The sequence below is a fragment of the Schistocerca serialis genome, chromosome 4 (genome assembly GCF_023864345.2).
Source record: "Schistocerca serialis cubense isolate TAMUIC-IGC-003099 chromosome 4, iqSchSeri2.2, whole genome shotgun sequence".
Taxonomy (NCBI): Eukaryota; Metazoa; Arthropoda; class Insecta; order Orthoptera; family Acrididae; genus Schistocerca; species Schistocerca serialis.
Genome location: NC_064641.1, coordinates 754774163 through 754801453, shown reverse-complemented (window position 1 = coordinate 754801453; position 27291 = coordinate 754774163). Strand labels below are relative to the sequence as shown.

General features: G+C 45.7%; 1 protein-coding gene and 1 pseudogene across 1 annotated transcript in view; one reads left to right on the top strand and one right to left on the bottom strand.

Annotated features, from left to right (window-relative positions):
- The window catches only part of LOC126474748 (dynein beta chain, ciliary-like), a 734368-nt gene that overhangs the window by 123309 nt on the left and 583768 nt on the right, over window positions 1–27291 (top strand). Inside the window, exons 13-14 of the mRNA XM_050102225.1 lie at window positions 3955–4091; window positions 22650–22771. Of these exons, the coding sequence (XP_049958182.1) occupies window positions 3955–4091; window positions 22650–22771 (259 nt within the window). The remainder of the gene's footprint in view (window positions 1–3954; window positions 4092–22649; window positions 22772–27291) is intronic.
- On the bottom strand, window positions 18671–18787 carry LOC126476216 (5S ribosomal RNA; annotated as a pseudogene).

Here is a 27291-nt window from a genome sequence, read left to right as displayed (position 1 = left end):
ACACCATTGTAAACCTCGAGTCCCGCCCCCTGTTGCCATTAGCAGCCAATACCGTGAGTGCATGGCAGACAATATGTAAGGCATCGAATGCCATTAACATCATTGGCCTTTTACGACCTCGCACTCACTGGGTTCCTTGTAAGAAGAGTCAGTAACATCCAGCTCCTGAAATGACCACGACAAGAAAGGTAAATGAACGGGAGGAAATGGCTTCATGTTGTTTGATTTCAGTGATATATGTTTCTGTCCAACAGTTTATTTACAACTCCAACTTTCCTCTTTACTAACAAATAGTCACTTATTGAATATTTCATACTAAATATTACGGCCAAAAATAAATTACATTATACAACGATAGCTGTTATTACTCCTACACAGGTCATCACCATCTGGACGGAGAGTTAGAACTACACGAATGTGCAACATGCGGGATCAATAAAATCTATCTCTAGAGTTACCAGAATGAAAATTTCACTCTGCTTCGGAGTGTTCGCTGATATAAAACTTCGTGGCAGCTTAAAACCGTTTGCCCGACTGAGACTCGAACTCGAGACCCTTGCCTTTCGGAGGCAAGTGCTCTACCGACTGAGCTACCCCAGCACGAGTCAAGACCCATCCACACAGTTGTACTTCCGCCAGTACCTCATCTGCTACCTTGCCCGTGAAAGAAAAAGGTCCCGAGTTCGATTCTCGATCCGGCACACTCCTTCAATCTGCGAGGAAGTTTCTTTAATAATTGAGGAATTAGAGAGCAGAATAGTAAATGAGTCCCGACAGCAACTGCGCTCTGGTCAAAGGTGTACCAATTCCGCTTTTAACCTGCCAATGCTTGCCCGACGGGCAGACAGGCAAGCTGTTATACTCCCATCCAAGCCGATCTATGCCTAACCCAAGCAGGCTACAGAAATCTTGCTTGCCTGCCCGTCTTCCCGCTCAGCTATGCAACGTAACAGTTTATTATGTACACTTTTATTGTAGTGTTATAAATAGGTTCGGAAGCTGACGAATAGTCCGTTTAATATCAGAGTATTACAGGACGAGGTTCAATATACAGGGTGTTACAAAAAGGTACGGCCAAACTTTCAGGAAACATTCCTCACACACAAAGAAAGAATATATGTTATGTGGACATGTGTCCGGAAACGCTTACTTTCCATGTTAGAGCTCATTTTATTACTTCTCTTCAAATCACATTAATCATGGAATGGAAACACACAGCAACAGAATGTACCAGCGTGACTTCAAACACTTTGTTACAGGAAATGTTCAAAATGTCCTCCGTTAGCGAGGACACATGCATCCACCCTCCGTCGCATGGAATCCCTGATGCGCTGAAGCAGCCCTGGAGAATGGCGTACTGTATCACAGCCGTCCACAATACGAGCACAAAGAGTCTCTACATTTGGTACCGGGGTTGCGTAGACAAGAGCTTTCAAATGCCCCCACAAATGAAAGTCAAGAGGGTTGAGGTCAGGAGAGCGTGGAGGCCATGGAATTGGTCCCCCTCTACCAATCCATCGGTCACCGAATCTGTTGTTGAGAAGCGTACGAACGCTTCGACTGAAATGTGCAGGAGCTCCATCGCGCATGAACCACATGTTGTGTCGTACTTGTAAAGGCACATATTCTAGCAGCACAGGTAGAGTATCCCGTATGAAATCATGATAACGTGCTCCATTGAGCGTAGGTGGTAGAACGTGGGGCCCAATCAAGACATCGTCAACAATGCCTGCCCAAACGTTCACAGAAAATCTGTGTTGATGACGTGATTGCACAATTGCGTGCGGATTCTCATCAGCCCACACATGTTGATTGTGAAAATTTACAATTTGATCACGTTGGAATGAAGCCTCATCCGTAAAGAGAACACTTGCACTGAAATGAGGATTGACACATTGTTGGATGAACCATTCACAGAATTGTACCCGTGGAGGCCAATCAGCTGCTGATAGTGCCTGCACACGCTGTACATGGTACGGAAACAACTGGTTCTCCCGTAGCACTCTCCATACAGTGACGTGGTCAACGTTACCTTGTACAGCAGCAACTTGTCTGACGCTGACATAGGGTTATCATCAACTGCGTGAAGAATTGCCTCGTCCATTGCAGGTGTTCTCGTCGTTCTAGGTCTTCCCCAGTCGCGAGTCATAGGCTGGAATGTTCTGTGCTCCCTGAGACGCTGATCAATTGCTTCGTTCGTCTTCCTGTCGAGACACCTGCGTCCTGGAAATCTGTCTCGATACAAATGTACCGCGCCACGGCTATTGCCCCGTGCTAATCCATACATCAAATGGGCATCTGCCAACTCCGCATTTGTAAACATTGCACTGACTGCAAAACCACGTTCGTGATGAACACTAACCTGTTGATGCTACGTACTGATGTGCTTGATGCTAGTACTGTAGAGCAATGAGTCGCATGTCAACACAAGCACCAAAGTCAACATTACCTTCCTTCAATTGGGCCAGCTGGCAGTGAATCGAGGAAGTACAGTACATACTGACGAAACTAAAATGAGCTCTAACATGCAAATTAAACGTTTCCGGACACATGTCCACGTAACATATTTTCTTTATTTGTGTGTGAGGAATGTTTCCTGAAAGTTTGGCCGTACCCTTTTGTAACACCCTGTAATATACATACTCGTTTTGAGTTATGGTTGGCCAGAAAATGGTGGATTTAATTTCTGCTTTTTCCCTTCTCGGTGTTTTTCGGGCTTATTTATTTGTTTATTTATTTATTTTCTATACGAATGGTTTTCTCTGCAACTTTACCTTCCCTCGACGGTTATTGGCTATTGTCAGCTCGAACCACGACCAGGTCACCTAAGTATATGTTTTCTGTAGTAAGCAGAACCATCTCTGAAAATAAAGATCGGTGCAGTGGGGAAGAGTAACTTAGAAGGATAATGTGCCGAGGTGAAACAGCCAGAAACCTTGGTAACGAGGTCATTACAGGTGGAGCACAAGCACGAGGACGAGGATGAGAAAGCAAATCGGCTGTGTGCTTTTAAAGGAACCATCCCAGTATTCATCTTAGGCGATTTATGGGAACCATGAAATACCTACATGTGACTGGAAGGACTAGTACTTGGACCCTGCTCCTCCCGAATGTGAATCCAGTGTCCAAACAATCCCGCTCGATAGAAGAAGAATTGCTGTTGTCCACCGTCAAAAGTAACTTCTGGAGCTCCCGGTAATCCCTAAAAGTTCTTCCTTATATTCAACACGTATTCTCACACTGTCTCCTTCTTATTCAGTTTCCTCTACTTGCGTTCTTCGCTAATTTTTTGCCTTTGATCTCCTCTTCACATCTGCTAATATTTATGTGTCCTTTCTCCTAACCGTCGCCAACTATCCAATCTTTCTTTGTGATTTTGCAGTTAAAATCTATAACTATTGTAGTAAATATCAGATTTTCGATACTATGATTTTTTAAGTTTATTTCTGATTAAGAAGAGCTGACAATGTCTCCATTCAGCCTAATGAGAGCATATGATAAGCTACTTGAATTTTATTTTACAAAATTGCACTCAAGCTTCTAAAATGGGGACCAATCGAAAAGCTACCATCACCCTGGAAGCGGCAATATCGTTTACGTTTTAACCTCTTATCCTAATTTACCTGTCACATATCGCAAATAATAATTTAATTTACTGCAACATGTCGAGGATATTCCACAAATATTCTGTAATAATGGAATCTCAATCGACTGTCTTTTCAAGTGTACAGGCGCCCGCAGCTGTCACACTTATCCCATTCCTTCTCCCAATGTCCCCTTTGCATCCCACCCCCCGCACCTCCTCTCTCTCTCTCTCTCTCTCTCTCTCTCTCTCTCTCTCTCCCCTGTGTGTGTGTGTGTGTGTGTGTGTGTGAACTCATATCAGAACAAAAAATGTTTTTACGGCTGAGGTGATAAGATAAAAAAAATTGTTTTCTTGCGCGCTTGTTACAGCTGAGCGCTATCCTGCGAGAGGTACATTACTTGCAGCAGATGGGATACGAGGATATACCGCAAGAGGCCCTTGACCTGTACGAGAAGGGAGAGATCTTCCGCAAGTACACCAACAGCCTCAACCAGACCATCACCTGGTGCGTAGCTCCAGCAGTACCTACGTAATTTACTAATAGACTAGAAATAGTCACATGGTTAAAGATCAGTGGCCAGAAATATTACAACTGTATTGTTCATTAACAAATACCAACACTAGAGTACACGCCCTTGTCTTTCAAGAGCACAGGAATTGAGAACTGAGAAACTATTGTTACTTATGAAGCGAGACAAATTGTTTTATAATGATTAGAAAGTACGATTTTGCACCTAACGACTTATAAAAGAAAGTATAGTTGCCGAGATATAAGGGGCGATTAAAAAGTTTCCGTTTGAAGGCCATGGGTCCAGAATCAGTATACCAATCAGGCAAAATAGCCGTGGGCATTGAGGAAGTTATCCCACCCACGCAGCAGGTTGAAGATACACATTTGGTGTCCTGCTGCGTGAAAAGGCCCGTAACTGCCTGCTGCATATTCTCGTCTGACAGGAATAGTCGACCCTTCGAGGCCTTTTTTAACAGTCCGTCCGAAGGCGTGATAATCGCATTGGCAGAGATCAGGGTTGGAGAGCGGTTGCTCGAGTGCCTCCCTCTTTAATTGGCGTAACTTCTGCGTTGTGAAATTTGCGACATGCGGACGTACGTTATCTTGAAGTAGCAGCACACTTTGTCGCAATTTCCCGAACATTTCACACTGATTGCACACGTTTTTCATTTTCGCATAGATGTTTGCCGGTGTTTGGTCTTCGGCAGCCAAGAAAAAGAATAACAGCGCGTTGGTCCTGTTAAACGCATTTGTAAATAACGCCGCCTTGATTTACGTTTCCGCATGTACTACACTACTTCGGAAAGACACGAATGCCACACTACTCGCTTGCTTACATGTGGGTGCTTCTATATCTGTATCGAAGTCGCGCTATGTATAGTCGTATGCCCACTGGCTACGGATAGAAAAAGAAAGTTCCAAGTCGCTTATAAGGATTGTACGAGGCGTATTTTTTGAGTAAGTACCGTTTTGCCATACCGCGGCCGCAGCGCACTGGGTACCTACATCTGTTGTCTACGCACTGACGCCATTACAGTCCGATTCTTCCTTGTTTACGTTGTGTACGGAGTGTTTAAGATGCCTCCGATAATCGTGAGTCCCGCCGACTGTGAAGTACGGTTCAAATGGCTCTGAGCACTATGGGACTTAGAATCTCAGGTCATCAGTCCCCTAGAACTTAGAACTACTTAAACCTAACTAACCTAAGGACATCACACACATCCATGCCCGAGGCAGGATTCGAACCTGCGACAGTAGCGATCGCGCAGTTCCAGACTGAAGCGCCTAGAACCGCTCGGCCACCAGAGGCCGGCGTGAAGTACGGGCTGTTGTAAGATTTCTTAGTGCTAAAGTCCTAAAAGCAATCGATATTCATCGTGAGATCTGTGCAGTTTACGGAGAAAACTAATGAGTGATGGACTGGTAAAAATGTGGGCGAGAGCATTTAAAGACGGCCGCACAAATGTGCATGATGAACAACGGAGTGGGCGTCCTCCGGTCGTCAATGAAAGTTTGGAGCAGGATGTGGCCAATAAGGTGAGAGAAAACAGACGCTTTACGATTTCATCCTTGCGGGATGACTTTCCTAATGTTTCTCGTAGTGTTTTGTATGGCATTGTGACCGAGCACTTGAATTACCGAAAATTGTGCGCACATTGAGTACCCAAAATGTTGACGAATATGCACAAAACCAAACGTTTGGACAGTGCATTGACTTTCCTTGAGCGGTACCACAACGACGGTGATGATTTCTTAAGCCAAATTGTTACGGGCGATGAAACATGGGTGGCCTACGTCACACCAGAATCAAAGCAACAGTCCATGGAATAGCGGCATTCAGATTCATCCAGAAAAGTGAAGTTTAAGCAAACAATTTCTGCCCGGAAAATCATGTGCACAGTTCTTTGGGACAGGAAAGGAGTAGTGCTTGTGGAATTTCTGCCTTGTAATGAGACAATCAATGAAGCCGCTTACTGTAAGACATTGCACAATCTGCGCCGTTCAATTCAGAACAAAAGACGTGGCAAGTTGAGCAAGGGCATCATTTTGCAGCAAGACAATGCCTCTCCGCATGTGGCGAGTCAGACCGAAGATCTCATCATATCTTTTCGATGGGAAACTCTAGATCATCCTCCGTACAGCCCCAATCTTGCGCCCAGTGGCTACCATTTATTCCTGTATTTGAAGAAACACTTGGGCGGTCAACGTCTCCAAGACGATGAGGAAGTCAAGACAGTGGTGATGCAGTGGTTAACAAGTCAGGCGGCAGACTTCTATGAGGAGGGTATTCAAAAACTGGTACAACGTTATGACAAGTGCCTCAATATTGAAGGAAATTATGTAGAAAAGTAGATTAAGGTACAGGCTTCCATGTAAAAATAAAATTATTGAGATATCTTAGCATGTCTTTTTTTTTAATTTCAAAACGGTACTTACTAAAAAAACACGCCTCGTATTACAGGTCTAACTGCTAACCAAAAACATTCTTCAGACATACAAACTAACCGTTTTACTAGCCACTTCTGTGGCCTACAATAAAGAAATTAACCACCGAGCGAGGTGGCGCAGTGGTTCGACACTGGACTCGCATTCGGGAGGACGACGGTTCAATCCCGCGTCCGGCCATCCTGATTTAGGTTTTCCGTGATTTCCCTAAATCGCTTCAGGCAAATGCCGGGATGGTTCCTTTCAAAGGGCACGGCCGACGTCCTTCCCTGTCCTTCCCTAATCCGATGAGACCGATGACCTCGCTGTCTGGTCTTCCCCAAAACAACCAACCAACCAACCAATAAAGAAATTAAATCAGAAAATTATACCAGCTCAAACACAGTAACACCACGCACGATGGAAGTCCGACCCTGCCTTAAGAGTTAATCAACAGAATAATTACTCGAGTAAGCCTGGATTAGCATCATCGGAGACCACGTAACCGTCTACGATGCCGATGACGTGACGACTTCCAGGCTTCGACGTGTCGACGATCGGAAGATGAGGACGGCACCTCGGCTGCTACCAGGAGCGGCTCACTCGATGAGGACACCTCCCGTGCCTCGGCGCGGGCCTATGTAGTACGCCCGCTCCAGGATACATTGCTGACTACGCCCGGTCACGTGGCGAGAGGAAGAAAATGGAACAGTAGATACCGCGACCTCTGGTGGCGCAAGTGATGTCGCCTAGAGGCCGCCGACGAGAGTTTGCGTACGCCGGCAGAGAGGCAAAGCTAACCCCTACTCTGTCCGGGACCAGCTTCACTGTCTGGTTTCGCGGGAGGCCGGCACTGCAGGCGCTCGGCGTAGAGACTGCTGCAGCAAGGCCATCACACGGAAACTTTTTGATCGCCCCTTATAATATGGAATAAGCGAACTAAATACAATTGAAAACTCTTTTCTGGAGTTTTTTGAAATATCAGAGCAAATTGTAGATAAGTGAATGTTTTGATCATCGCAACACAGCGTGTATCAAAAATAATCATCCGATTTGGCACGTCTATATTTCTGAAACTAGTAGACATAGAAAATGAATTTTGTTTTTTGATGAACGGGACACTCATTTCATACCTTTCCGTAGGTGTTCAATATGCCCCCCTTGCGATGCATGGCATATGTCAGTGCTGTGTTCAAATTGTTCCCAGCAGCGAGCATGTCTTGAGTTACAACTTCCACAGTTGTTATGCAATGTCTCAGTTCATTCATTGTTGCTGGTAACGGAGGCACATAAACAGAATCTTTTATAAGCCCCCACAAGAAATAATCACATACAGTCAGGTTCGGTGACCTTGGAGACCAGAAATGTAACTCAGAATCATTTGCTCCAGTGCGACCGATCTGTCGTTCAGTAGTCCTTTGATTTCAAAATTCCCACACTTCCACATGCCAGTGTGACGGTGCCCCTTCCTGTTGGTAAATGAAGTCATTCGAATCAGTTTACAACTGTGGGAAAAGGAAGTTTTCAAGTATATCGAGATATGTGCTTCCTGTAACACTGTTCTCGGAAACGAAAAATGGACCATACACCTTTACTCGAGAAAGTGCACAAAACACATTAAGTTTTGCAGAGTCCCTCTCATGTACAAATTCATGTGATTGTTTTGTACCCCATATTCTCACATTATGACTGTTGAGCTTTCCATTTAAATGTTGCCTCGTCATTAAACACTAAACGTGGAAGAATAATGTCATTCTCCATCTTACCATGAACATAATTACAGAACTCCACACGGTGTTGTTTCTCACCTTCCCACCTTCACGAAGAGCTTGCAGTAGCTGAGTTTTGTAAGGTTTCATGTATAGACGTCGACCCAACACGCGCCAGTCGGACATCAGGAGCACGTTGAGCTGTCGTGCTGCACGGCGAAATGTTCATGCCATCATCTGATGCTCTGTAGCTCGTGGTCTCGCGGTAGCGTTCTCGATTCCCGAGAACTGGGTCCCGGGTTCGATACCCGGCGGAGTCATGGATTTCCACCTGCCCCGAGATGACTGAGTGTTGTTGTGTCGTCTTCATCTTCATCATTCATCCCCATTGCGTTCAGAGGAAGGCAACGGCAAACCATCTCCACAAGGACCTTGCCTAGTACGGCGGTGCGGGTCTTCTGTATCGTTCCCCTACACTCTGTCAAGAAGCATGGAACTTCATTCCCATTTCCATAATGCTCTGCGCTGCAAAAGGATCCACACCGTGCCTAGTCTGAAGATCATGCTGAACAGTTATTACCGACCCGCACTGCGCAAAAGGTAGAACACAAAATGCTTTCTGTTGTTCCGACACCATTTTCACTACATACATCGAAAAAGGTTTTGCATCACCCCGGTTTCGAGAACTCCTGAAGACAGACGTTGACTGTGGATATTGTATGACAGCCACAGTCCCTTTGACTCTTCAGAGCTGTCACTAAACCGCCCAAAGATGTAAACAACCATGCATGAGCAGCGCCTATTAGACGGGGGGTGTCCGACAGCCGATCAGTTCCAGTCGTTCCACGGGGAAGAGGTACACGGCCCATGTTGTCTGTAGTTCAACCATGCCTAGACGGTCAATAGCGCGGTTCGACGGCGTCCGCTTTGTGACTCTTAACATACAAAGTGACCTTTTGATGTATGTTGCCCTCTTTACAGCCCTTAATCTGTAAATAGCTGGACAGCTAAAATGGAAATATAATTACTGACTTCATCCTTCACATGTGACTCAAGATCCACAGACAGGTGCACTTCCACATTTATGTCTCGACTGGAAGTATGCTAGATTTCTGATAACGCAATTCCTACCTCCGAACTAACGGAGACAGCTACACTACTGCCCAATTAAAATTGCTAAACCTAGAAGAAATGCAGATGATAAAAGGGTATTTATTGCACAAATATATTATACTAGAACTGACATGTGATTACATATTCACGCAATTTGGGTGCATAGATCCTGAGAAATCAGTACCAAGAACAACCACCTCTGGCCCTAATAACAGCCTTGATACGCCTGGGCATTGAGTCAAACAGAGCTTGGATGACGTGTACAGGTACAGCTGCCCATGAAGCTTCAACACGATACCACAGTACATCAAGAGTAGTGGCTGGCGTATTGCGACGAGCCAGTTGCTCGGCCACCATTGACCAGACGTTTTCAATTGGTGAGAGATCTGGTGAATGTGCTGGCCAGGGCAGCAGTCGAACATTTTCTGTATCCAGAAAGGCCCGTACAGAACCTTCAACATGCGGTAGTGCATTATCCTGCTGAAATGTAGGGTTTCGCAGGGATCGAATGAAGGGTAGAGCCACGGGTCGTAACACATCTGAAATGTAAAGTCCACTGTTCAAAATGCCGTCAATGCGAGCAAGAGGTGACCGAGACGTGTAACCAACGGCACCCCATACCATCGCGCCTGGTGATACGCCAGTATGGCGATGACGGATACACGCTTCCAATGTGGGTTCACCGCGATGTCGCCAAACATAGATGCGACCATCATGATGCTGTAAACAGAACCTTGATTCATCCGAAAAAATGACGTTTTGCCATTCGTGCACCGAGGTTCGTCATTGAGTACACCATCGCAGGCGCTCCTGTCCGTGATGGAGCGTCAAGGGTAACCGCAGCCATGGTCTCCGAGCTGATAGTCCATGCTGCTGCAAACGTCGTTGAACTGTTCGTGCAGATGGTTGTTGTCTTGCAAACGTGCCCATCTGTTGACTCAGGGATCGAGACGTGGCTGCACGATCCGTTACAGCCATGCGGATAAGATGCCTGTCATCTCGACTGCTAGTGATATGAGGCCGTTGGGATCCAGCACGGCGTTCCGTATTAACCTCCCGAATCCACCGATTCCATATCCTGCTAACAGTCATTGGATCTCGACCAACGCGAGCAGCAATGTCGCGATACGATAAACCGCAATCGCGATAGGCTACAATCCGCCCTTTATCAAAGTCGGAAACTTGATGGTACGCATTTCTTCTCCTTACACGAGGCATCACAACAACGTTTCACCAGGCGACGCCGGTGAACTGCTGTTTGCGTATGAGTAATCGGTTGGAAACTTTCCTCGTATCAGCACGTTGTAGGTGTCGCCACCGGCGCCAATCTTGTGTGAATGCTCTGAAAAGATAATCATTTTCATGTCACAGCATCTTCTTGCTGTTGGTTAAATTTCGCGTCTGTAGCTCGTCATCTTCGTGGTGCAGGAATTTTTATGGCCAGTACTGTATTATACTACATGCTAATAATAGAGGCATGCATCAGTGCAAGAGGACGTGCCACTGGGTATCAGAGGTACGGGTGTGAACAGCAGTCTGGACCGCCACCTCTGAAGGTCTCGCTGTATTGTCGTACAAGATGCAATGTATGGTTTTCATGAGCAATAAAAAGGGCGGAAATGATGTTTATGTTGGTCTCTATCCCAATTTTCTGGATAGGAACATGAGGGCAGGCATATTCGCCGTCAAGGTTGCGGTGGACCACGTCTGACCTCCACAACGGAGGATCGGCGTATTGTGCACCAAGCACATTGTGTTCCCTACACATCCACGTCTGCCATTGAAAGAAATATTCTCTCATCCCGCGCCATTGGTTGGAGACTAGCAGCAGTCAACCTAAGGAATTACCGTCCCACGCATAGGCTGCCGTTCACACATCAGCAAAGACGGCTGCATTTGGAGTGTCATCGTGATCAGGAAGCACGGACGGCTGATGACTGGCGTCACATTGTACTGAATGATGACTCGCAGTTCTCCATTACCTCGAATGACCATCGTCGGCGAAGATGGCGTCGATCCGGGGAGAAATCCCACTCTTCTAATGTTTTGGAGACGCACAGCGGTGTTAATCCTGGCGTCATGGAGTGGGAAGCCATGGAGCATAGCTGTGACGGATGGTTGCGACTGACAGACCTCTGACGGCACAGCGTCTACACCTTCATACATCACTTATGGTGGGGTAAAATTGTGGTGCCAGTTTTCAAGAAAACAAAACTCGTCCACATATGGCAAGTGTCTCCATGAATTATCTGCATGATGCTGAGGTACTCCCGTGGCCGACAAGATCCTCAGATATTTTCACAGTAAAACATATTTAACTCCGTTGCAATGCCCGTCTGCAGGATTTAAAGGATCACTTAAAAGAGTTGTGGGCTAGCGTACCTTAGGAGGGGATATAACGGATTTATGACACCCTTTCCAACCGAATCAGTGCATGCTTCCAGATCAGACGGGGTGGAACGTTACGCTTACACATTGAAGAGCCAAAGAAACTGGTACAACTGCCTAATATTGGGTAGGGCCCCCGCGAGGATGCAGAAGTGCCGCAACACGACGTGTCATGGGCTCGAATAATGTCTGAAATAGTGCTGGAGGGAACTGACACCACGACTCCTGCAGAGCTGTCCATAAATGCGTAACAGCACGTTGCAAGGCATCCCTGATATGCTCAGTATTGTTCATGTCTGCCGAGTTTGATGGCCAGCCGAAGTGCTTAAACTGTGAACCAATTCTGGACGTGTGGGAAGTCGCATTGTCCTGCTGGAATTGCCCAAGTCCGTCGTAATGCACAATGGACATGAATGGATGCAGGTGATCAAACACGAGCGCTTACGTACGTGTCACCTGTCAGAGTCGTATCTAGGCGTATCAGAGGTCCCATACCACTCCAACTGCGCACGCCCCACACCATTACAGAGCCTCCACCAGCCTGAACAGTCCCCTACTGTCACGCAGGGTCTATGCATTCATGAGGTTGTCGCCATACCCCTACACGTCCATCCGCTCGATACAATTTGAAGCGAGACTCGTCGGACGAGGCAACATGTTTCCAGTCATCAACAGCCCAGTGTCGGTCTTGACGGACCCCGGCGAAGCGTAAAGCTTTGTGTGGTGCAGTCATCAAAAGTACACGGGAGAGTGGGCCTTCGGCTCCGCAAGCCCACATCGATGATGTTATGATGTTTCGTTGAATGGTTCGCACGCTGATACTTGCTGCAGAGCAGATTGCGGAAGGGTTGCACTTCTGTCGTCGTTAGTCCCGTTCTTGAAGGATCTTTTTCCGGCCGCAAAGATTTGGGATCATGGGATCAACCTGCCTAGTCCTTTGTAAAACTGATTCGATTTCCTTGATCATTTGAATAACACCACATACTGTCTCAACTCGTGAAGTTTGACACCTTCTGGGTGCTCACTGTTTTTGTCAGACTGTCTATACACAATATTCCACAGATGTAAACTAGTGACTCAAGAATGCCCATAGTGTTGATGTAAAGGGAAATAAGACCCCTGTTTGAGACCGTAAATTACTGGCCCAGAATATTTGCACACACGAGTGGGTGAATTAATTGTAGCTGCTGAGTTTGAGAGAGAGCGCTCCTGGCACCACGGCGAATCCATAGTTCTGCGTGCTACCTGAAGGGAATGCCATCAGACCTACTACTGACTGTCAGCGTGTCAGTAGACCGCGAGATGCGTGCTATGGCAACTTATTTGATAGCGACCTGATAGCGAGTGCCTGGCGCGTGGTGCATTCCACCCCAAAGTCCTGTAGGAACTATGAACCGTGTGTAATTAGATTTGGGGCAAACCTTCGCCACCAGCTTCACCACCGTGTCGGTGACAAGGATTGTCGTCGACTACAGCGTATTGTAACAGTGAATAAACCGGCCACAGTGCAGAAAATAACTTGTCAAGTAAATGTTGGACAACAATTACCAATGGGCAGAATAACCAGCAAGTAATATGGGAGTTATTCAGTCTTTTGCGACCATATAAAGCCGTAGTTGGACCAAACGGGCTTCGTTTTATTTAAAAGCATCCCCAGTAGTCACTGTAACTATTGTGTTTATCCTTTATTTTTTTAACAGGATCACAAACACTTCTCGTGTTTGAAATTACCTTTTAATAATCACGTTATTTCGCTTGAACATTATTTCAGTTTCTTCTGCTATACACTCGCGTCCGATTTTTAACTAATTGTACTGCACGAGCCACAGTATTTTCTCGTTTGCATGTTTTTATATATCCACATTCACCTCGTGATTGCTGGTATTTTGTTTGTATCGATCGCACAGAATGTTATCCTCTTTTTTGTTTGTTTTTTTATTTCGTATAGACGGTTTGCACTCTATTTAGCTGTCTAAAAATATGTTTTCCTTGTATACTTAAATATACGGGGAAAAAACATAAATGCTTTTTTACAGAATGAATAACTCAAGGTGTAACAATTTGTTCCACAATAAATACAATATGGTTATAAACTGTCTAAAAATCATGTAAGAATGTTGCAGTGTAGGTTGTGTTGACAAATAATTGTTAAGAAAAAAATTCGATACGTTGCGCCGTTACCAAGTTAATTAGCGTTTAAATTAGCCAATCAGGCCGTTGTTGGCGCAATTTCAAGCTGCTCGCCAGATACAATTAGTGTCAGTTGTTCTCATAGCGGAAAGATGATAGCGCACAAGACTGCTCAGTCTTTGGCTCGGATTCGATCCTTCCTACCGCTCCATGTACAATTTTTGTATCGCTCTCGTGTTCGGTTTTAGGAAACCAAACGAAGAACACGTCTGTCGACACCTTCTCTGACGGGTCGCTCGAATTTGCACGCGCAATATCCTGATTGGCTAACTTCAATGTTAATTAATTCGGAAACAGAACAACGTATCGAATTTTTTCTTGACAATTATTTTTCAACACAACCTGACCTGCAGTACCCTCACAAGATTTTCAGACAGTTTCTGGCTATCCTCCATTTAACAAAAACCTTGATGAGTAAATCAGATATTTTTGTATTATCAGTCCATATAATTTGCATAATTAATCATAGGGGTCTTCGAGAAATGAAAATATGAATACTATTAAAACTATAGATTTTTCCCTATACTTTTAAGGAAATGAGCAATCATTTCATAGTGGCGTACGTTCTTACTAAATCAAGTAGAGAAAACTGGTCACGGAAGATGGTATTTCATATTCAATAATGTCTTCCAAATTCCGATCTTTCACATTCAGATTTGGCACATGAAAACAATATGGGGTTTACATAACCTTCTGTCTCAAAATCGCACTCACATGCAAGAACTAGTATCACACCAACACACAAAAAAGTTTCATCCAAACAACTGCTTTACTTTTGAACTCCCTGTATTTTACATCTATCTGATCAATTAATCCAGAACTAACCAATAGATGGCACGAGACGCGGACTCGCCAATATACACAAAAGAACCAAAGAAACCGGTACAGCTGCCTAACATCGCGTAGGGCCCTCGCCGGCACGTAGAAGTACCGCAACACGACGTGACATGGACTCGACTAATGTCTGAAGTAGTGCGGGAGGGAATTAATACTGTGTATGATGCAGGGGTGTCCATGAATCTATGATAGTATGAGGAGCCGGATGTCTCTTCTGAACAGCACGTTGTAAGGCATCCCAGACATGCTCAATAATCTTCATGTCTGGGGAGTTAGGTAGCACAATGGACATGAATGAATGCAGTTGATCAGACAAGATGCTTACGTACGTGTCATCCGTCAGAGTCGTATCTAGACATATCAAGGGTCCCATATCACTCCAACTGCACACGCCGCACACCATTACACAACCTCCATCATCTTGAACAGTCCCCTGCTGACTTGATGGTCCATGGATTCATGAGGTTGTCTCCATACCCGTACACGTCCATTCGCTCCATACAATTTGAAACGAGACTCGTCTGACCAGGCAACATGTTTCCAGTCCTCAAGAGTCCAATGTCGGTGTTGACGGGCCCAGGCGAGGCGTAAAGCTTTGTGTCGTGCAGTCGTCAAGGGTTTACGAGTGGACCTTTCACTCCGAAAGCCCATACCGCTAATATTTCGTTGAATGGTTCGCACGCTGACACTTGTTGATGACCCAGCACTGAAATCTGCAGCAATTTGCGGAAGGATTGCACTTCTGTCACGTTGAACGATTCTTCTTCAGTCGTCGTTGGTTCCTTTTTCGCAGGATCTTTTTCCGGCCGCAGCGGGTCGGAGATTTGTGTTTTACCGGATGCCTGATATTAACGGTACACTCTTGAAATGGTCGTACGGGAAAATTCCCTCTTCATCGCTAGCCCGAAGATGTTGTTTCCCATCGCTTGTCCGCCGACTATAACACCACGTTCAGACTTACCTAAATCTTGATAACCTCTCATTGTAGCAGCAGTAACCGATCTAACAACTGCGCCAGACGCTTGACATCTTATAAACGCGTTACCGACCTCAGCGCCGTATTCTGTCTGTTTATACAGGGTGGTCCATTGATAGTGACCGGGCCAAATATCTCACGAAATAAGCATCAAACGAAAAATCTACAAAGAACGAAACTCGTCTAGCTTGAAGGGGGAAACCAGATGGCGCTATGGTTAGCCCGCTAGATGGCGCTGCCATAGGTCGAACGGATATCAACTGCGTTTTTTAAAATAGGAACCCCCATTTTTTATTACATATTCGTGTAGTACGTAAAAAAATATGAATGTTTTAGTTGGACCACTTTTTTCGCTTTGTGATAGATGGCGCTGTAATAGTCACAAACGGATATGTACGCCGTATCACGTAACATTCCGCGAGTGCGGACGGTATTTGCTTCGTGATACATTACGCGTGTTACAATGGACCGTTTACCAATTGCGGAAAAGGTCGATATCTTGATGTATGGCTATTGCGATCAAAATGCCCAACGGACGTGTGCTATGTATGCTGCTCGGTATCCTAGACGACATCATCCAAGTGTACGGACCGTTCGCCGGATAGTTACGTTATTTAAGGAAACAGGAAGTGTTCAGCCACATGTGAAACGTCAACCACGACCTGCAACGAATGATGATGCCCAAGTAGGTGTTTTAGCTTCTGTTGCGGCTAATCCGCACATCAGTAGCAGATAAATTGCGAGAGAATCGAGAATCTCAAAAACGTCGGTGTTAAGAATGCTACATCTACATCGACTGCACCCGTACCATATTTCTATGCACGAGGAATTGCATGGCGATGACTTTGAACGTCGTGTACAGTTCTGTCACTGGACACACGGGACGATGACAGGTTTTTTGCACGCGTTCAATTTAGCGACGAAGCGTCATTGACCAACAGCGGTAACGTAAACCGGCATAATATGCACTATTGTGCAACAGAAAATCCACGATGGCTGCGACAAGTGGAACATCAGCGACCTTGGCCGGTTAATGTATGGTGCGGCATTATGGGAGGAAGGATAATTGGCCCCCATTTTATCGATGGCGGTCTAAATGGTGTAATTTATGCTGATTTCCTACGTAATGTTCTACCGATGTTACTACAAGATGTTTCACTGCATGACAGAATGGCGATGTACTTCCAACATGATGGATGTCCGGCACATAGCTCGCGTGCGGTTGAAGCGGTATTGAATAGCATATTTCATGACAGGTGGATTGGTCGTCGAAGACGCACGATCACCGGATCTGACGTCCCCGGATTTCTTTCTGTGGGGAAAGTTGAAGGATATTTGCTATCGTGATCCACCGACAACGCCTAACAACATGCGTCAGCGCATTGTCAATGCATGTGCGAACATTATGGAAGGCGAACTACTCGCTGTTGAGAGCAATGTCGTTACACGTATTGCCAAATGCATCGAGGTTGAAGGGACATCATTTTGAGAATTTATTGCATTAATGTGGTATTTATAGTTAATCACGCTGTAACAGCATGCGTTCTCAGAAATGATAAGCTCACAAAGGTACATGTATCACATGGGAACAACCGAAATAAAATGTTCAAACGTACCTACGTTCAGTATTTTAATTTAAAAAACCTACCTGTTACCAACTGTTCGTCTAAAATTGTGAGCCATATGTTTCTGAGTATTACAGCGCCATCTATCACAATGCGAAAAAAGTGGTCCGACTAAAACATTCCCATTTCTTTACGTACTACACGAATATGTAAAAAAAATGGGGGTTCCTATTTAAAAACAACGCAGTTGATATCCGTTTGACCTATGCACCGCCATCTAGCGGGCCAACCATATCGCCATCTGGTTTTCCCCTTCAAGGTAGACTAGTTTCGTTCTTTGTAGTTTTTTCGTTTGACGCTTATTTCGTGAGATATTTGGCCCGGTCACGATCAATGGATCCCCTGTATATCTTTGTATTTGGCGCTTCAGTGTAAAAGGAGACAGAGAGCACTGCGTTGTCAGCAGAGAAGCAGTAATAGCAGAATGGGTCGGCCAGGAGAGCTCAGTGGCTTCGAACACGGACCTGGCATTGGGTGTCACCTGAGTAACAGATCCATCAGGGGTATTCCAACCCTTCTAAAACTGCCAAGTCGAACGCTGGTGATGTGAAGTGGAAACGCGAAGCACCAACACAGCTACACCAAGGCCAGTCAGACCTCGAGTACTGACGCACAGCGGTCTTCGAGCATTGCGTAGAGTGGACGTAGAAGGACAGCGTGAAATGAGCGAAAAGAATCACTCGTAAGCAACCCTTGAGGCAGCGGAAAGAGCCAGTGGATGACTAGAAACTAATGATTTTGAATGATGAATCATGCTGTTGTTTGTCGCAGTTTGATGGTTTGGACTGGGCGATTGCCTGGAGAACGTCGCCTGTCATCAAGTGTAGTGCCAACAATGACGTACAGAGGAGGTGGTGCTACTACGGGGGGGGGGGGGGGGGGTGATCTCCGTCATCCTCTAATTGCAAGCGAAAATCTGAAATTTTTTGTATTTTTCAGAACAGGTCCTATAATTTTGTGCACTTTTTCCTGTGTAAAATAGTACACAATTTATCTCCGTATGATCCTTAGAAATATTTTGTTTTTAATTTTATTACATTTTTACGCACCTGCGAAATTACCTAGTTTTCGACACATATCTCTTTATATATAGATATCTTTGAAACTACCATGAAAGGCTGTAATTTTCGCCTATCGATATACACTGAAGAGCCAAAGAAACTGCTATAAGCATTCGTATTCAAATACAGAGACATGTAAACAGCACACCGCTCTCACCGTCGCTATGACGGTTTTCTTTGACCAGAGCCGCTACTATTCGGTCGAGTAGCTCCTCAATTGGCATCACGAGGCTGAGTGCACCCCGAAAAATGGCAACAGCGCATGGCGGCTGGATGGTCACCCATCCAAGTGCCGACCACGCCCGACAGCGCTTAACTTCGGTGATCTCACGGGAACCGGTGTATCCACTGCGGCAAGGCCGTTGCCTTGCGAGTAATTACAAGGGGCATTCAAAAAGTTTCCGTTCGAAGGCCGTGCAGTCCAGAATCGGTATGCCAAACACGCAAAATCGCCGTGAGCATTGAGGCAATCATCCCGCCGATGCAGCGGGGTGTAGATACGCGTTTGGGTGAAGAATTGCGTAACTGCCTGTTGCACATCCTTCTGACAGGAATCGTCGACCGTTAATGGCCGTTTTTTCAGGAACAGAAGATATGACAATTGCGTGGACTGTAGGAGAGGTGCTCGAGCGTCTCCCACTAGGCCGGCAGGAGTGGCCGTGCGGTTCTAGGCGCTACAGTCTGGAGCCGAGCGACCGCTACGGTCGCAGGTTCGAATCCTGCCTCGGGCATGGATGTGTGTGATGTCCTTAGGTTAGTTAGGTTTAAGTAGTTCTAAGTTCTAGGGGACTGATGACCTCAGGAGTTAAGTCGCATAGTGCTCAGAGCCATTTGAACCATTTCTCCCACTACAGTTGGCGTAACTTGAGGTTGGCCTCCCAGATCGACCAGCTCATGTGTCGAATCGCCCCCAACACGGAACTTGGCGCACCAGTCCACAACGACATGCTGTCTCATACACATTATTCTTTCTCCGATGGATGTCTGCCAGTGTTTGTCCTTCGGCAGCCAAGAAAGTAATAACAGCACGTAGGTCCTGCTCGGTTGGTTGATTTGGGAGAGAAGATCAAATAGGGAGGTCATCGGTCCCTTCCGATTAGGGAAGGGTGGGAAAGGAAATCGGCCATGCCCATCGTGTGAGACCCAACACGCTTTATTTGTTCATGAGACCCAGAAACTATTAGATACAGGCTACCAAGTAGATGCCATTTTCCTTGACTCCCGGAAGGCGTTCGATACAGTTCTGCACTGTGGCCTGATAAACAAAGTAAGAGCCTACGGAATATCAGACCAGCTGTGTGGCTGGATTGAAGAGTTTTTAGCAAACAGAACACAGCATGTTGTTCTCAATGGAGAGATGTCTACAGACGTTAAAGTAACCTCTGGCGTGCCACAGGGGAGTGTTGTGGGACCATTGCTTTTCACAATATATATAAATGACCTAGTAGATAGTGTCGGAAGTTCCATGCGGCTTTTCCGAATGACGCTGTAGTGTCCAGAGAAGTTGCAGCATTAGAAAATTGCAGCGCAATGAAGGAAGATCTGCAGCGGATAGCACTTGGTGCAGGGAGTGGCAACTGACCCTTAACATAGACAAATGTAATGTATTGCGAATACATAGAAAGAAGGATTCTTTATTGTATGATTATATGATAGCGGAACAAACACTGGTAGCAGTTACTTTTGTAAAATATCTGGGAGTATGCGTGCGGAGCGATTTGAAGTGGAATGATCATATAAAATTAATTGTTGGTAAGGCGGGTACCAGGTTGAGATTCATTGGGAGAGTCCTTAGAAAATGTAGTCCATCAACAAAGGAGGTGGCTTGCAAAACACTCGTTCGACCTGTACTTGAGTATTGCTCATCAGTGTGGGATCCATACCATGTAGGGTTGACAGAGGAGGTAGAGAAGATCCAAAGAAGAGCGGCGCGTTTCGTCACAGGGTTATTTGGTAAGCGTTACGGAGATGTTTAGCAAACTCAAGTGGCAGACTCTGCAAGAGAGGCGCTCTGCATCGCGGTGTAGCTTGCTGTCCAGGTTTCGAGAGGGTGCATTTCTGGATGAGGTATCGAATATATTGCTTCCCCCTACTTATACCTCCCGAGCAGATCACGAATATAAAATCAGAGAGATTCGAGCGCGCACAGAGGCTTTCCGGCAGTCGTTCTTCCCGCGAACCATACGCGACTGGAACAGGAAAGGGAGGTAATGACAGTGGCACGTAAAGTGCCCTCCGCCACGCACCATTGGGTGGCTTGCGGAGTATAAATGTAGATGTAGATGTAAAGGAACCATTCCGGGATTTGCTTGCAGCGAGTTAGGAAAATGACAGAAAACCTAAATCAGGACGGCCGGACATGGGTTTGAACCGTCGTTCTCCCGAGTGCTAGTCCAGTGTGCTAACCACTGCGTCACTTCGCTCGGTATAGGTCCTCTTTCGACGCATCTGGTAATAGCGTCGTCATAAGTCAAGTTTGCACATATACTGCACATACGTCGAAAACACACGAATGTTACACTAATCCCTTGCCTGCACGTCGATGCTTATTTATCCGCATCGGAGTAGTGCTACGTTGCATATACACTGCAGCAGCGCTATCGAAAGGAAAAAGTTTTGATCGTCTCTTATACGCTACTAGCCTTTTAAATTGCTACACCAAGAAGAAATGCAGATGACAAACGGGTATTTATTGCACAAATATATTATACTAGAAGTGACATGTGACTACATTTTCACGCAATTTGGGTGCAAAGATCCTGAGAAATCAGTACCCAGAAAAACCACCTCTGGCCGTAATAACGGCCTTGATACGCCTGGCCTTGAGTCAAACAGAGCTTGGATGGCGTGTAGAGGTACAGCTGCCCATGTAGCTTCAACATCATACCACATTTCATCAAGTGTAGTGACTGGCGAATTGTGACGAGCCAGTTGCTCGACTACCATTGACCAGACGTTTCCAATTGGTGAGAGATCTGGAGAATGTGCTGCCCAGGGCAGCAGTCGAACATTTTCTGTATCCAGAAAGCCCCGTACAGGACCTGCAACAAGCGGTCGTGCATTATCCTGCTGAAATGTAGGGTTTCACAGGGATCAAATGAAGGGTAGAGCCACGGATAGTAACACATCAGAAATATAACGTTCACTGTTCAAAGTGCTGTTAATGCGCAGAAGAGGTGACCGATAGGTGTAACCAATGGCACCCCATAACATCACGCCGGGTGATACACCAGTATGGCGATGACAAATACACGCTTCCAATGTGCGTTCACCGCGATGTCGCCAAACACGGATGCGACCATCATGATGCTGTAAACAGATCCTGCATTCATCCGAAAAAATAACGTTTTGCCATTCGTGCACCCAGGTTCGTCGTTGAGTACACCATCGCAGGCGCTCTTGTCTGTGATGTAGCGTCAGGGGTAACCGCAGCCATGGTATCCGAGCTGATAGTCCATGCTGCTGCCAACGTCGTCGAACTGTTCGTGCTGATGGTTGTTGTCTTGCAAACATGCCCATCTGTTGACTCAGGGATCGAGACGTGGCTGCACGATCCGTTACAGCCATGCGGATAAGATGCCTGTCATCTCGACTGCTAGGGATACGAGGCCGTTGGGATCCAGCACGGCGTTCCGTATTACCCTCCTGAACCCACCGATTCCATATTCTGCTAACAGTCATTGGATCTCGACCAACGCGAGCAGCAATGTCGCGATACGATAAAGCGCAATCGCTGTAGGCTACAATCCGCCCTTTATCAAAGTCGGAAACGTGATGGTACGCATTTCTCCTCCTTACGGGAGGCATCACAACAACGTTTCACCAGGCACCGTCGGTCAACTGCTGTTTGCGTATGAGAAATCGATTGGAAACTTTCCTCATGTCAGCACGTTGTAGGCGTCGCCACCTGCGCCAACCTCGTGTGAATGCTCTGGAAAGCTAATCATTTGCATATCTCAGCATCTTCTTCCTGTCGGTTAAATTTCGCGTCTGTAGCACATGCTCTTAGTGGTGTAGCAATTTTAATGGCCATAGTGTACTTAACCACGGCCCCATCTCGTGGTTGCGGCGCAGTTTTCAGTCCGGCCGAATATTGCCATCTGTTCGCTAGCAGGTTTGGCCTTGACTCGCTGTCGAGGCCGATTTGCCGTGTCTGAGTAAAAACGTCAGACGTCTCTAGTTTCCGCCAGTGTGACGTGTTGACAGAAATCGTGTGCTCTCCTTTGCAGGTACAACAAGGTGTGCCGCAGCAGCATGCCGGTGGAGTTCGCGCTGGTGCGTGAGAGCGTGCAGGAGGTGGACGGGCTCATTGCCAAGGGGCAGTCCGAGCTCACCTGGGACGCGGGACCAGGTCAGTACGCTTCGGCTGGGCTGCTAGAGAAACGAGAAGCAGCAGAGGTGTTATCATTAGCCAATATGTTGTACGCTGCGTGTCGTGTTCAAGTTCTGGTGTACTTGAATTTCGCACAGTTTGTGGTAGTCCGCAGTTGCATCTTGCGTCATATTTAGGTACTCCATTTAACAATATTAGTTTTGCATCTTACAATGAGGGACCAGTCAATGCAATCCCCGATTCCGACGACATTCGACACACTAGTGGGAGCGGAGACGGAGGGAGAGAGGTGGGGGTGGTAGGGTTCCTGCACTTAACTTAGGATCCACATTTTTTATTTTTTTATTTATTTTTTTTTTTGGTCATCAGTCTACTGATTGGTTTGATGCAGCCCGCAACGAATTCCTTTCCTGTGCTAACCTCTTCATCTCAGAGTAGCACTTGCAACCTACGTCCTCAATTATTTGCTTGACGTATTCCAATCTCTGTCTTCCTCTACAGTTTTTGCCCTCTACAGCTCCCTCATGTCTTAGCAGATGTCCTATCATCCTGTCCCTTCTCCTTATCAGTGTTTTCCACATATTCCTTTCCTCTCCGATTCTGCGTAGAACCTCCTCATTTCTTACCTTATCAGTCCACCTAATTTTCAACATTCGTCTATAGCACCACATCTCAAATGCTTCGATTCTCTTCTGTTCCGGTTTTCCCACAGTCCATGTTTCACTACCATACAATGCTGTACTCCAGACGTACATCTTCAGAAATTTCTTCCTCAAATTAAGGCCGGTATTTGATATTAGTAGACTTCTCTTGGCCAGAAATGCCTTTTTTGCCATGGCGAGTCTGCTTTTGATGTCCTCCTTGCTCCGTCCGTCATTGGTTATTTTACTGCCTAGGTAGCAGAATTCCTGAACTCCATTGACTTCGTGACCATCAATCCTGATGTTAAGTTTCTCGCTGTTCTCATTTCTACTACTTCTCATTACCTTCGTCTTTCTCCGATTTACTCTCAAACCATACTGTGTACTCATTAGACTGTTCATTCCGTTCAGCAGATCATTTAATTCTTCTTCACTTTCACTCAGGATAGCAATGTCATCAGCGAATCGTATCATTGATATCCTTTCACCTTGTATTTTAATTCCACTCCTGAACCTTTCTTTTATTTCCATCATTGCTTCCTCAATGTACAGATTGAAGAGTAAGGGCGAAAGGCTACAGCCTTGTCTTACACCCTTCTTAATACGAGCACTTCGTTCTTGATCGTCCACTCTTATTATTCCCTCTTGGTTGTTGTACATATTGTATATGACCCGTCTCTCCCTATAGCTTACCCCTACTTTTTTCAGAATCTCGAACAGCTTGCACCATTTTATATTGTCGAACGCTTTTTCCAGGTCGACAAATCCTATGAAAGTGTCTTGATTTTTCTTTAGCCTTGCTTCCATTATTAGCCGTAACGTCAGAATTGCCTCTCTCGTCCTTTTACTCTTCCTAAAGCCAAACTGATCGTCACCTAGCGCATTCTCAATTTTCTTTTCCATTCTTCTGTATATTATTCTTGTAAGCAGCTTCGATGCATGAGCTGTTAAGCTGATTGTGCGATAATTCTCGCACTTGTCAGCTCTTGCCGTCTTCGGAATTGTGTGGATGATGCTTTTCCGAAAGTCAGATGGTATGTCGCCAGACTCATATATTCTACAAATCAACGTGAATAGTCGTTTTGTTGCCACTTCCCCCAATGATTTTAGAAATTCTGATGGAATGTTATCTATCCCTTCTGCCTTATTTGACCGTAAGTCCTCCAAAGCTCTTTTAAATTCCGATTCTAATACTGGATCCCCTATCTCTTCTAAATCGACTCCTGTTTCTTCTTCTATCACATCAGACAAATCTTCACCCTCATAGAGGCTTTCAATGTATTCTTTCCACCTATCTGCTCTCTCCTCTGCATTTAACAGTGGAATTCCCGTTGCACTCTTAATGTTACCACCGTTGCTTTTAATGTCACCAAAGGTTGTTTTGACTTTCCTGTATGCTGAGTCTGTCCTTCCGACAATCATATCTTTTTCGATGTCTTCACATTTTTCCTGCAGCCATTTCGTCTTAGGTCCCCTGCACTTCCTATTTATTTCATTCCTCAGCGACTTGTATTTCTATATTCCTGATTTTCCCGGAACATGCCGGCCGGAGTGGCCGTGCGGTTCTGGGCGTTACAGTCTGGAACCGAGCGACCGCTACGGTCGCAGGTACGAATCCTGCCTCGGGCATGGATGTGTGTGATGTCCTTAGGTTAGTTAGGTTTAATTAGTTCTGAGTTCTAGGCGACTGATGACCTCAGAAATTAAGTCGCATAGTGCTCAGAGCCAACCCGGAACATGTTTGTACTTCCTCCTTTCATCAATCAGCTGAAGTATTTCTTCTGTTACCCATGGTTTCTTCGCAGCTACCTTCTTTGTACCTATGTTTTCCTTCCCAACTTCTGTGATGGCCCTTTTTAGAGATGTACATTCCTCTTCAACTGTACTGCCTGCTGCGCTATTCCTTATTGCTGTATCTATAGCGATAGAGAACTTCAAACGTATCTCGTCATTCCTTAGTACTTCCGTATCCCACTTCTTTGCGTATTGATTCTTCCTGACTAATGTCTTGAACTTCAGCCTACTCTTCATCACTACTATATTGTGATCTGAGTCTATATCTGCTCCTGTGTACGCCTTACAGTCCAGTATCTAATTTCGGAATCTCTGTCTGACCATGATGTAATATAATTGAAATCTTCCCGTATCTCCCGGCCTTTTCCAAGTATACCTCCTCCTCTTGTGATTCTTTAACAGGGTATTCGTTATTACTAGCTGAAACTTGTTACAGAACTCAATTAGTCTTTCTCCTCTTTCATTCCTTGTCCCAAGCCCATATTCTCCCGTAACCTTTTCTTCTACTCCTTCCCCTACAACTGCATTCCAGTCGCCCATGACTATTAGATTTTCGTCCCCCTTTACATACTGCATTACCCTTTCAATATCCTCATACACTTTCTCTATCTGTTCATCTTCAGATTGTGACGTCGGCATGTATACCTGAACTATCGTTGTCGGTGTTGGTCTGCTGTCGATTCTGGTTAGAACAACCCGGTCACTGAACTGTTCACAGTAACACACCCTCTGCCCTACCTTCCTATTCATAACGAATCCTACACCTGTTATACCATTTTCTGCTGCTGTTGATATTACCCGATACTCATCTGACCAGAAATCCTTGTCTTCCTTCCACTTCACTTCACTGACCCCTACTATATCTAGATTGAGCCTTTGCATTTCCCTTTGCAGATTTTCTAGTTTCCCTACCACGTTCAAGCTTCTGACATTCCACGCCCCGACTCGTAGAAAGTTCTCCTTTCATTGATTATTCAATCTTTTTCTCATGGTAACCTCCCCCTTGGCAGTCCCCTCCCGGAGATCCGAATGGGGGACTATTCCGGAATCTTTTGCCAATGGAGAGATCATCATGACACTTCTTCAATTACAGGCCACATGTCCTGTGGATACACGTTATGTGTCTTTAATGCAGTGGTTTCCATTGCCTTCTGCATCCTCATGTCGTTGATCATTGCTGATTCTTCCGCCTTTAGGGGCAATTTCCCACCCCCCGGACAAGAGAGTGCCCTGAACCTCTATCCGCTCCTCCGCCCTCTTTGACAAGGCCGTTGGCAGAATGAGGCTGACTTCTTATGCCGGAAGTCTTCGGCCGCCAATGCTGATTATTTATCAAAATTTAGGCAGTGGCGGGGTTCGAACCCAGGACCGAAGACATTTTGATTATGAATCAAAGACGCTACCCCTAGACCACGGGTACAATTTTTGGGATCCAATTAGCAACTAATAAATACACGAAACCCTCCGTTGCCAAATTTACCTTTATTGTAATTTTAAGTAACGTGGAAGCCATAAAAGCATCAAACATAGAGGCAAAATGTACGCATCTAAAGGCGACTTAAAAAAGGAATAAAATTACTTAAATTTGTTTCCACAAGAGGAGAATACAACGTCCCAATTCGGACCTCGCTATCACTTGCATTTTTTTTTCCTTTATTGTATTTCGATTCCCCCCGAAGGGGGCGGGCTGGCAGCAGCTTATTACGCTGCTCTGCAGCCTACAGACTTTTTAAAATGTAAGGAGAAGTTAAGAAACAATAAAAGCAGGCGATAAAACGGGGACTTAAATTGTAAAACGGCGGAAAATTGGGGAAAGTTGAAACATAAAGCAAAGGGTTGGCAAAGCGAATAAAAATACACAGGATGCAGACAGGTAACATAGTAGACACACAATTAAAAAACATGGCGACAGTCTGGTTTCTGTTCGCAAGAGATCTAAAATCACACCCAGCGACAGTATGATGTCCGTTCGCAACACGTTGGAAAAGACACACAACACTGAACACGCACTGTAAACACTGCACTAAAATGTTGGCACAAAGAGGACACACCATAGCCTGGGGCAGATGGGGGGGAGGGGGGGGGGTGGACCTGGACAGATGA